This window comes from Mus caroli, unplaced genomic scaffold (genome assembly GCF_978045245.1).
Source record: "Mus caroli unplaced genomic scaffold, Mus_caroli_1 scaffold_7, whole genome shotgun sequence".
Lineage (NCBI taxonomy): Eukaryota > Metazoa > Chordata > Mammalia > Rodentia > Muridae > Mus > Mus caroli.
In genome coordinates, this window is record NW_028227262.1 from 119,357,786 (window position 1) to 119,370,181 (window position 12,396).

The following is a 12,396-nucleotide window of genomic DNA, read 5'->3' on the forward strand; positions in this document are numbered from 1 at the left end:
AGGACCACAGTGAAACTCCCCTGGTTCAGCTAGTTCCTGGCTCTTTTGGAATTGATTTGAGGCGCTTTTCAGGAGAGAGAAGGATTAATGTTCTTGGATTTATTTATTGATTTGGAGATACAGTTCTAATGGATAACACGTTTTATTTCTGTTACAGCACCATATGAAGGCGGGGTGTGGAAAGTGAGAGTGGACCTTCCTGATAAATACCCTTTCAAGTCTCCATCTATAGGTATGTGATGAGAGTTCTGAAATCTAAGAGGAAAATAAAAGTCATATATTTTATGAGAGATGATTGTCCAGAAATTTTTCCTGAACTGAATTTTTCCTTTCTTTGACTTAAAAAAAAAGACTTCTATGGATGCCTTGTCTGTATGTATAAGTCCTCACACTAGCCAGGGGCATGGGAATTCATGGGTCTACAGTTGTGAGCTGTCTTTGCCATCTTCAGAACTGATTCCAAGTCTCCTGCAATTTAGACTAACCCCTACTCTAGCAAAACGGACTGAAACATCCTGAAGTTGGCTTTAATTCCAGCCTCCCACATTCTGATCTAGTGCAGATCGTGATACAGTGACTAGTGTTAGGGTGACCCCAGAACTAAGCCCTATCAGAAGCTGCAGCCTGTACCAGTATCAAACCACTCTACTTCCTGTAGAGTTTGCTTGTTTGTTTGTTTTGAGACAGGGTTTGTCTGTGTAGCCCTGGCTGTCCTGGAACTCACTCTGTAGACCAGGCTGGCCTCGAACTCAGAGATCCACCTGCCTCTGCCTCCCGAGTGCTGGGATTAAAGGCGTGTGCCACCACTACCCGGCTTCCTGTAGAGTTTTATGTCCTAAAAACACTAAAGAACATCTGTAATTCTTTAACATGGGGAATTCTTAAGGCTGTTCTTTCCTTCAGGTCCTGAGGTAGGTTTTCTAAACCTGCAGCTGCCCAGGAGAAATGACTTCATTGCCATAAGATCCTGCAAGCTCTAGAGCCAGGGATGGTGGCAGGCTACCTGTGAGGGGTTGAGTCTGACACAGTTCATAAGCACATTGACCTTAGACCGATGTGGCTGGGATTGGATCCTTTCCACAGCTTCCTTCCATGGTGCCAGAAAGAAGAGCTCTCTCTTCACAGGGCTCATCTGTGCTTTTCTACGCCTGGTTTATTCCTGTGTCTCTTAACTTCAGTGTTTCTAATGAAACACTTCAAATATAAACATTCATGTATGTATCATACATACCTATTTAAAGTCAGAAAATTGGCATTCCAAGTGTGGTTTGTTACAAGCTCCACCCCCTGTCCCAGCAAAGGGTGCGTCCCACTGAGCTTTCTGAGATGTAGCCGAGAAGAGCGGTCTCCACTCCGTTGCTGGGATCACACTTGGAGCCTGGCTTATCCAGGCTGACTCCCTCACCACTGAGCTGCTGCGTGCATCCCTTCCCTAAAACCTAACGTAAAATACTGCTTGTCTCTAACAGTGACACACACTCCCAAGGTCACTTAACATAAGTTCTATTTTGACTTTCTGTACACTCTTCAGAACTTGATGCTCTACATAGGAGCATCCTCTCCTCTTAGGGAAGCTGATGTATACTAGCTGTTCTTTCCTTCAGAGGAGGATTGCGTCAGAGTTGTAATCAGTTTGTGACGTGATCCATTCTCAGGTCCTCAGCAGTGCAGTACTATTAGGATGTACTTGAAGCATGTTGAGAGACAGTAGCTCATTTTACAAGGGCAAGGGTTAGTTTTTGAGTTGTGTAAACATGGAATTAAACAGAAGGGAAAGAAAATCAGATCATCTTGACTCAGTGTTCTTTTCCCATAGTGTCAGGCATGTACACTATTGTTGAGTTTAATTTGAGCGTACAGATACTAAGATGTGGAATTGGGAGATTGTAGCTTGGTGGCAGAGTGCTTGCCTAGAATGTATGAGGCCCTGAGACCAGCCCCTAGCACTTTAAATCGATAAACATACGTTTAGATTAAATGTTTCTATTCTCATTCTCTGTGTCCCCCTTCCCTCCCCCCACTTCTCGACCCAGGTAGTCCTTCTGTTTGCCCTTGCCTCAGCCTCCTGATCTTGGGTGTATGCCATCACCCCCAGCTTGGATCTTAAAAATAATAGTATGGAATTGGTATGTGTGAGAGTTATTGTCTGAGTATGTTGTACATGTGGCATGTGTATACATACGTGTTTGTGTGTGGAGGCCAGATATCACACTCAGGTGGTGTTCTTAGGAACTATCTACTTGATCTTTGAGGCAGAGTCTCATATTTGGTCTAGATTGCTTGGCCAGTGAGCTCCAGAGATCAGCCTGTGTCTGCCTTCCAATTCAGAGGTTAAAGACATCTGCACTGTGCATAACAGTGCTGGTGTATTTTTCATAGATGTTAACTTGTTGTGCATGTTAGTAGTCCTGCTGGTTGTTAATGACCATATATAGTAATATATAGTTAGGCATCCATGAGTAACAAGTTATCACTGGTTATCAAGAAGATAACCAGTTCTGGATTTGATTTTAATTTTCCATAAAATGATATTCATCCTATCTGTTGTTGCCTTTCTGGAAAATAAGACACTGGCCAGGAGCTATGGTGCTCATCTGTTTAGTTGCAGCTACTCAGTAGGAAGATTGCTTGAGTTTGGGGCCATTGGACAAATTATTGACTCTATCTCTTTAAAAAGTAGAAAGGAATTTGGACCTGGTGGTTCATGCCTCTGTAGTACCAGTAATCAGGTAGTTGAGGCAGGAGGATTGCTTGGAGCCAGGAGTTGTAAATCAGCCTTGCAACATAGCAAGACATTACCTCAGTTATTTATATATGTGTATTTTTTAACAGGCTTAGTGCTGCATACCTGTAGTATCAGCGCTTGAGCAGGCGAGGGCAGGAGGATCAGGAGTCAAAGCTGGCCAGCCTGAATTACAGAGGGCCCTAATAGGATTAAGTGAATTATGTGTTTGTTAACTGTTGATGAAATACTCAAACATGTATGGCCTTGACAGTAGGAAGGTTAGTAAGCACAGATGGACAGAAAGTGTGAGACAATGCCTCTGTGTAGCAGAGAGTGTAAAGACCAGTTTTTTGTTTTTTTTTAAAGTGTTATCTTTACAAGCTTTGGAGATGTGAGGATACAAATGGAAACGTGAGAACTATTTGAATTCTCAGTGCTGTTTGAATCTGAGCGGTTGCTCCATGCATTCTCATGCCCACTGCTCCAGATTCCATACGCTTAGCTGTTAGGAGCAAGAAACACCTGCAATAGCTGCGCCACCGCTGAGCACACGTGTAAAAGGGCAGTACCGTGTGCTCAAACCAAATGGTAGTTTATATTTAAACCAGATAATATATCTATAAAGTAGATAGAATGCTGTGTGTGTCCTGAGCAGAGTAGCACAGCACTTCAGAAACAAGAGGCCAGCCAGAGGTACATCCGTAAGTGTCTATAACCAAACAACAAATGTTTTATGTGTAGCAAAAAGAGTAAAAATTTAAAATAGTGAACAATGTGGTTGAGCTACAGTGTGTGCTTAAAAGTTTGTAGCCAGCTTAGTAGTATATATATTGCTTGGTAAAGATCTTATATATCCTTAAACCATGTGTGTGTGTGTGTGTAGGTGTGTAGATGGCTTAGCAGTTAAGAGCACTGGCTACTTTTCCAGGGGACCCAGATTCAATTCCTAGCACTCACATAGCAGCTCTCAACTGTCTGTAACTGTAATTGGAACTGTCAGGTCCCAATGAATGTGACACCCTCACAAACACATCCATGTAGGCCAAACACCAAAACATTTGTTAAAAAAGCCAAACCAGACATGGTGGCACACACTTGTAGTCCCAGCACTTGGCAGCAGAAGCAGAGGGATCAGGAGTTTAAGGTACACATTGACTATATGGGGAACTGTACTGAGCCGTAGCACAGATATTTTCATTAGATTATGCTGTCAACTAAGTAGGACAGTTTAAGTTGTCTAACTAGTCAAAATCCCTTTTAAATTTCCTAGTCTGATTCATTTTTAATTGGAAGCTACTCTGGTAATCTGTGTGCCAAATTTTTATGCATGTGCCAGAGAGTGAGAGGACAGTGCATTTCAGTGTTTTATTCACTGACGTTACCTCACTGGGGATTGAAGTCTTATAGCACAGTATGACTAGCTGTAGACGGATGCTCAGTTCTATTTCACATGTTCTAGACAGAAACAGTCTATAGTCACTCCCCCAGGACTAGTGCTCATCACTGAGGTGAACACTGAAGTTTGAAGATAGGGAAGAGTATGTCAGTCGTGAGATGTTACTTAACAAAGGCTTACTTGTGCCACCACAGGATTTACACAAATAAGTGAACTTTTGAGCTAAGGAAGCAAAATTCCATTTAGATCAGTTATGTCCTTCTAGACTTTCTCGAACTTAGATTTGAATTAAATTTCTATATCAAATACCTGTGTTTTGAATTTCAGTAGAGAAGTGTAGTAAGAAAATTTTAAGGAGCATTTTAAAGCTGTTATGAGAATGCAGTTGGAAATGTTCCCTTGTCACGGGTGCTCTGTAAATGAACCGTCTCAGTGTGCATTAAAGTATGTGTGGCAGCTCATTCCATGGAGTCCATCAGATCTCTGCTCTCCTGAAGTGCTTTCACTCAAGTGCTAGGAATACAGAAATGAGCACAATGTGCTCCTAGCAAAATTTAAAATAACTCATCTCTTTATGCAAAGAACTGATGTTATGAGATAGTTACATTGGATCAGATATTTAAAAATTAATTGTAAGCCTCTCTAACCAAGTATGTCAGTCAGGGAAAAGTGTATGGGGCACACATAGGCAGGGTTGGTCAGAGAGCATTGTGAAGGTAAGGCTCGTAGCTCATAATTCATCTTAAATGTAATGGAAAGATCATTTAAAGGTTGGATTTGGGGTGTCCAGGATGACCCTTCTGTTGAGAAGAAAGAGCTCTGGGTAAAAGCTTTAATTCCATCTGTGAGAAAGGTCCTGTGTGGACAAGAATGCTGAAGGTCACATACTGTAGTCAGGAGGTGGAGTCAGTAGGATCAGATTCCAAGGCCATCATCCTCAGCTGCCTAGTGAGTTCAAGGCCAGTTTGGGTTATATGAAACTGTCTCACAAAGCTAAAACAAAGTCCACCAAAAGAGAAGATTTGGGCATCATTTTATTTTGGTTTGGTTTTGAGACAGGGCCTTGGACTCAAAGAGAACACCTTCTTCTGCTTTGCAATGACTAGAGGTATAGGATTAAAGGTATTAAGATTAAAGATACTTCACACTCCTAGCTGTAAAATAGATCTCATTATGTATCGCTAGCTATCCTGAAACTCGATCTGTAGACCAGATTGGCCTTGAATTAAGAAATCTGCCTACTTCTCTCTCCTGAGTGCTGGGATTAAAGACACGGTACCATCAGTGCAGCCTGTTGGGTGTTTTGGTTTTTTTGTTTTTTTTCCCCCAAGACAGTGTTTCTCTGTCTCGCTGTTCTGGAACTCATTCTGTAGACCAGACTGGCCTCAAACTTAGAAATCTGCCTGCCTCTGCCTCCAAAGTGCTGGGATTAAAGGCGTGCGCCACCACGCCCTTGTTTTGTTCTGTTTTAATGGGATATTCTGAAAGGTTTTTGACTTGTTCTCTTGAGGGATTTGTTTAGGAAAGAAAAACTTGGTATAGTAGGGTCAAGTAGGAGCCATGCCTTTAAGAAATGAAGGGGATAAAAGAAAGGAGAAGAGTATGCACTATAGATGCTAGAAATTGTATATATAAGACCAGGGTGTTGGGCTGGCGAGATGGCTCAGTGATTAAGAGCGCTGACTGCTCTTCTGAAAGTCCTGAGTTCAAATCCATCCATAACAAAATCTGATGCCCTCTTCTGGAGTGTCTGAAGACAACTACACTGTACTTACATATAGTAAATAAATAAATCTTTAAATAAAAAAGACCAGGGTGTTAACTGAAGATGTTAGAAATAATATATAGTGCCAGGCAGTGGTGGCAGATGCTCTTCCTATGGAGAACAGTGAGCCGCTGCAGAGAGAAGGGGAAGAGTTTAAGTGGCCAAGGGTCCACACAGAGTTGTTGAGCACATTGTGACAAGTTGCTATATTTCTTAAAAAATAAAACTCAGGAGAGAGATGAAGTCAGTTGCCGAGAGATAGGAGAATAGGCTTGCTGCAAGAAGGACGGAGGAAGAAGAAGCTGCTGGGGAAGAGAGCTGTAAGAGAGAAAGCCATAAGTAAAGAAGCAGCTGTGTGGAAAAAAAAAAAAACTCAGGGGCTGGAGAGATGGCTCAGCAGTTAAGAGCACTTCCAGAGGTCCTGAGTTCAATTCCCAGCAACCACATGGTGGCTCACAACCACCTGTAATGGGATCTGATGCCCTCTTCTGCTGTGTCTGAAGACAGCTATAGTATATTCACATCCATAAAATAAATCTTAAAAAATAAAATTCAATAAATAGACAAACTCTACAAAGGCTCTGTTTGCTAACAACCCTCATGCCCAGCAAATACTCAGGGTCTGTTGCTTTGAAAAATATTAGAAAGAACATACTTCTCCTTAGTGTCACCCTAATGTCCAAGTACAATTTACCCTCTTAAGTCCAAGGATTCTGTATCCACTAATTAAAGCTCACTTATGTACCAAAAACAGTCCAAAAGCTATTTCATGAATTTGAAATGTGTGCGGCACTCCCTGAATTATAATAGTGCAGCTAATCACGGCATATGCATTGGGTCACTTACAGCAGTCCAGAGATAAGCGGGGTGTGTCAGTCACAGACTGTGTCCCTGAAGAAAGCGAGCCTGTGTGGCTGTCAAGTCAGGAGTGAGAGTGGTGCTGGCACAGCTCCATTCAAGGGCATGCACAGGGACACCTGATAGATACTCTCTGTGGGAAGGAAGGAAGGAAGGGCATGGGATTTGCAGAGGAAGGCTACAGAGTGATGTTCGTGTTAGCGCTTCTGTCTGAAGTTGAATAAAGGCTGGCAGGTAGGAAGAGGAGGAATTTTAGAAGATCCTTGGTAAGGACAAGAGACTGGTAGGAAAGGAAATGTCTGGATTTGTGACTGGAGAGGCATAGCTGTTTGTAGACATGACTGTTCTTGGTGTGTCCTGGGCATATAGAGTGGAATGAGATGGGGAACAGTCACTGAGGAGAGGAACATAAAAAGGCTGAGAGGTTAGGAATATGGTCTTTGTGATAATGAATAGGAGTGGGGCAGAGAGAGAACTGAGTACCAAGTTACCACAGAGAAAAGTCATTTATTAATGAACCTGCAGTCAGGGACCCATGTCATATGAACTCATCTCCCCACTACCTTTTCTCCCCTCCTCCACATTGACCCTGCCTGCTGAATAGAGGACTTAGCCATTTCCTTCTTGAAGCTGCCTTAATAATACCAGTTTAAATTCTGACCTGAACAGTGCCTTTTTTCACGTTTTTTTTTAAAGTGTTTTTGTTTATGCATAATAGGTATTATAACTTTTCATACATATATGTATATATATATTTCTACTGTATCATCTATTACCCCAACCCCCACTCCTCCTAATTCCCTTTCTCCCTTCCCATTCCCAGCTAACTGTCCTTTCTTTTCATGTCTGTGTGTCTTTGTATGTCAGAGAGAGAGAGAGAGAGAGAGGCAGGCCCAGTGAATTTCATTAAGGAGCTTCGATACCTTTTTAGTAGCTATACCACTGAAGACTGCATCTCTATCCCTTGCCTCTTTTTTTAAGATTTATGTATTTATTTTATATATGTGAATACACTGTCACTGTCTTTAGATAGATGAGAAGAGGTCATCAGATCGCACTATAGATGGCTGTGAGCCACTATGTGATTGCTGGGAATTGAACTCAGGAATTCTCTGGAAGAGTAGTCAGTTCTCTTAACCACTGAGCCATCTCTTCAGCATGTCTCTATCCCATATTGACTGTTAGCTAGGTGTAAATCAGAGAGAGAGTAGTGCTCCGTGGACCCCTCTCTATTACAAGACAGTGCTGAGGGGCCAGTCTTGTGGTGAACATCGGCAGTCAGTTCAGGAGTGCGATAGCCATGCCACGTGTTGCTCCCTCACACTCACCACTTTGCTCTGCCTCTCACAGCCTTTCTGCCTGCCCCTTCTGCTTTGTTTCCTGAGCCTTGGAGGAGTGGTATAAATATCCCATGTTATGAGTCACTCTGACCATTGCAGAAAGAACCTTCTGGTAATAAGTCTAACAGCAGCACTAATCTATGGGCACAAACATAGTTATTTAGAAGGCAATTTGACAGGCATATCCTGGCTACTTAGCAAAACAGTGGCAGTAGCTTCTTGCCTATGATGTATGATTTTTCTCGGCCAAAGGCTTCTGGATGGGTTTCCAGGACCTGCCGTGAGTTCCTCCTGTGGAGCAGACATGGAATTCAGTCAGAAAGGAGTTGGTTACTCCATAACAGACTCGCCATTCCTGCTGCAGTAGGCTCATCTTGCCTGGTGAGTCATTGCTGCAGAGTCCACACCTGAGTAACAGCTGCTGCCGACAATTCTCCATAGTAGCCTGTGTAGCAACATAGTACCTTTGGAGCCTTGGGGGCAAGCCACAGCAGGTAGGAAGCTTCTAGCCAGTTCTGGCTAAGGTATGTTACAGTTTTACCATCTAGTTCTGGTGGGCAAACAAGAATAGTGGCCATTGCTGTATTGTTTTGAAAGCCCTGGGAGAAGCCTCTGTGACCACTAGGAAAGTAATCTACTCTTGGCACTGGGTTTTCCTTTAATAATATATGGCTTCTGGACAGCTCTTGCCTTGGAACTGGAGTTACAGTCAAGTGTGGGTTGCCCAATGTGAGTGTAAGGAATCAAATTTGGGTCTTGTGGAAAAACAGCAAAGGCTTTTAACACTGAGCCATCTCCCAATCAGTTTCTTTTTTCTTTGAACTGAATTTAAAGGAATTAAAAAAAAAAATTATGCCAAGATGGGTTTGGTGGCACACATCTTTGATCCCAGCACTTGGGAGGCAGAGGCAGGAGGGTCTTTATGAGTTCCAGGCCAGCCTTATCTACAACTCAAGTTTCACAACAGCCAAGGCTACCCAGAAAAACCCTGTTTCAAAAAAACAAACAAAAAATACCCCACAAACAGTTATGTTTTAGTTTCCTTTGAAAAGCATTGTCACACCACTTAAGATTTGTATATATTTTGGGTGTTGTTAAAAACCCAGTTGTTGGCAGGCACTTTAGAGATGGATCCATTTGATTGCCTCAAGATGTGTCGCCATATTGGTTACCAAATCGGCAGTGTTTGCTTCCATCCTGGAGGGGATTTTCTGATTGTTTTGTTATGGCCATACCAAATTCTATTAGAATGCAACTGTATTATAAATTCTATTTTCACTTGAGAATATATGAAAGATAGTATCAACATCAAAATACCCCCTTGCCAGCTCCTAAAATAAGTTGTTATGGGGCATAGAGTGATGGTTCAGTGGGTATGAGCGTGTTCTTGCCAAAGACTAGAGTTTGGAACCTCATTACCCATGTTGGACAGCTCACAACTTCTTGTATCTCTAACATCAGGGCATGCCAAAAAGCCCCCCTTTGGCCTACTTGGGCATCCATGAGCCTATACATACATAAAAACAAAATAATAAAATCTTTTAAGAGTGATAGTTGTATGTGCTGGAGAGTTTCATTTCTAGGTTGTGAACAATAGCATGAAGTTACTTAGTAGGGTATGATAGGGCAAACATATAACCCCAGCCCTTCAGAGGGCAGGGCAAGAGGGTTGTAAGTTTGAGGCTAGCATGGTCTTCATTCTGAGACCTTATCTCAAAAAAGAAAGGGGAGATTAGGAGAGGGAGGTAATTTGCTATCTATCTATCTATCTATCTATCTATCTATCTATCTATCTATCTATCTATCTATTTGGTTTTTCGAGACAAGGTTTCTCTGTGTAGCCCTGGCTGTCCTGGAACTCACTTTGTAGACCAGGCTGGCCTCGAACTCAGAAATCTGCCTACCTCTGCCTCCCGAGTGCTGGGATTAAAGGCGTGCGCCACCACGCCCGACTTGGTGAAATTATTTAATCTAGTCTTAGGAATAGCAGTAGAAAGACAAAGAAATTGACTTGTTAAGGCTCACTGCGTTGAGCAATCTGACTTTAAAGTAACAGCTTTTAATTAATGACTTTGTTAAAATTACTAGAGCCAGATGTGGTAGTGCACACCTTCAGAATCCCAGCGTTTAGGGCCATCAGCAAGCAGATCTCTTCTAAGTTTGAGGTGCTATCCTGGTCTACATTGCAAGCTCTTAGTGTGGCTAGATGAATGACCAAGACACTAAAGGATAAATTGTTGAGATGGGGAAGAGGTTGAAAATGAAATACTAGGGAGTGGGCTAAAGTTTGATAGAAGAATCCTGCTGTTGAAGGACAACTATCACTGTTTTTTACTTAGAAATGAATGTTTCTTACCCACCCAGCCCATTCCTCAGATTCTTTTCTCAGAAACTTAGAAAAGCTTCTCTGATGAGTTTAGATCTCATGAACTCATAGGATCAGTTCAGAACTTTCCATGACACAGGGTTTTGAGAGTGAGCTCTTCCTTGCTTGGTTCCTCACTTGAAAAGAGACAGGCCAGGTCTGTCTCCTGAGGGGGGAAGTCCCAGTCTGAAGAGTCTTCTGTTCTGGTGCAGGCCTGTCTGTCTGAGATGGTGTGCCAGTGCACACAGCTGAAATGTGGCTGTCACCCTTCTTCAGCTGAGTAACTCTAACTCTGGTTGCCTGAGTGTCAGGAATGAAGACAGAAGCTAGGACTCAAACCTGAAGTGGTGGCTGGCGCAGGCCTTTAGTCTCAGCACTTGGGAGCCAGAAGCAGCTGGCTCTCTTAAGTTCGAGGCCAACATAGCATAGAGAAACTTCGTCTTGAGAACTCTGTGTGTGTGTGTGTGTTTCTGAGATACTACTTCAAGGAAAGAGCATTCAGTCTTGTGTTGTATGTAGGTTTTTCTTTTGGTCCTGGGAGTTGAACCCAGCGCTTCATACTTAAATAAGCATAAGCTCTACCACCAAGCTATATTCTCAGCCCCTGAATATATTTTTAAAACTATTTTAAAAAAACAAATGCTTGGCTTTGAATTATCTACTTTCTGAGAAGGTTTGTGTGGGCATATGTGTCCTAACAAATACCAAAAATGACAATGTTTTTACTTGCATTTTCTCAGGAATTCATACACTACAGTTAAATACCATCAGCCACAGCAAACCTCAGCCACTTCAGTCCTGGCTCTTTCTATCCCTTGGCATTTCCCCTACTGCCTTATTTCCTTAGCTCCAACCTCTCATTGCATCAAGATAAACCTGTCAAATTTCCAGATAGGGAATTGACCCCAAAAATATTTTTTACCCACAGGTTTGATCATTAGTATGTCTGCTAGCAAGTAAAATGTTAAGCCATATAGATTAAAAAAATACATGTTCAGAGAATGGAATCATATCCTTGTGTGCATGAGATCCTGAATTCGGTCTCCCTCATGCTCCTGCCACCCCATGTCTGTCTCTGGGACTTGCTGCTTTTAGTTACTTACCATGTTCCCATAAAGGCTGTTTTCAAAATATGTCCTCTTAAAATACTTCATAATAGTTTCTGGTGGAATGGAAACAGGCATTGGGGAAATTGTCTTGCTGCAGACACATTCATTAGTGTGATCATAGCATTGCCAAAAGGAAGAAGACCGTGCCAGGGCAAACATGCCCAGTCCTGAGAATGTTCCTTCTCTGAATTCCTGGTTTGTTCTTTCCCAGTCTTCTCCCTTCCTCATCTAGAAGTTTCATTGTTGGCATCCTTGTCCAGAATAAGGGGCTGTACTAGAAACTGCACAGACTGTACAAGAGCAGCTGTAAGGAAACAGTGTTCCTTTTCACTGATTGGCTTTGGGTTCTTGTTTTAACAATTTGAGCTATGGATCATGGCATATGCCTCTAATCTAGGAAGCAGGAGAATCATTGCAAGGCAAGTTCCAGCTCAGTCAGGGCTACATAGATCATGTCTGAAACACACACATTCATAGTCGCATTCTCCTCTTCCATAACAGCCTGCTAATAACCTCCAGGGGAAGGATGCAGAATGGAGTTGAAGGAAGGATGCAGATGGAGTTGAAGTGGAGAGCAGGAGAGCTATGACTAAAATCTATACATGTATGGAATTGTATAAAAAGTATCTGTATTTTCTTTTAAATAAAAGCCTGCACCAGGAAGAACTTCCTGTGGCCTGGGAAGGTTTCTCATATAGTGTTGGTCTAATAGTACCTGGTCCTTGAAGGTGACGGTGTCAGCTAATACTGCCCACTTTGGAACAGTCAGTGGGTGTTGTGACTCTGGTGGTGATACACACGGTACTTACTTATATATTTCTCAGATATTCTGCTTACC

The 12,396-nt window shown here is 42.4% G+C and overlaps 1 protein-coding gene across 2 annotated transcripts in view; it reads left to right on the top strand.

The window, feature by feature from the left end:
• The window catches only part of Ube2h (ubiquitin conjugating enzyme E2 H), a 91,927-nt gene that overhangs the window by 43,589 nt on the left and 35,942 nt on the right, over positions 1-12,396 (top strand). For both annotated transcript variants that reach the window (XM_021164600.2, XM_085840757.1), the window contains exon 3: positions 158-232. In XM_021164600.2, the coding sequence (XP_021020259.2) occupies positions 158-232 (75 nt within the window). The remainder of the gene's footprint in view (positions 1-157; positions 233-12,396) is intronic.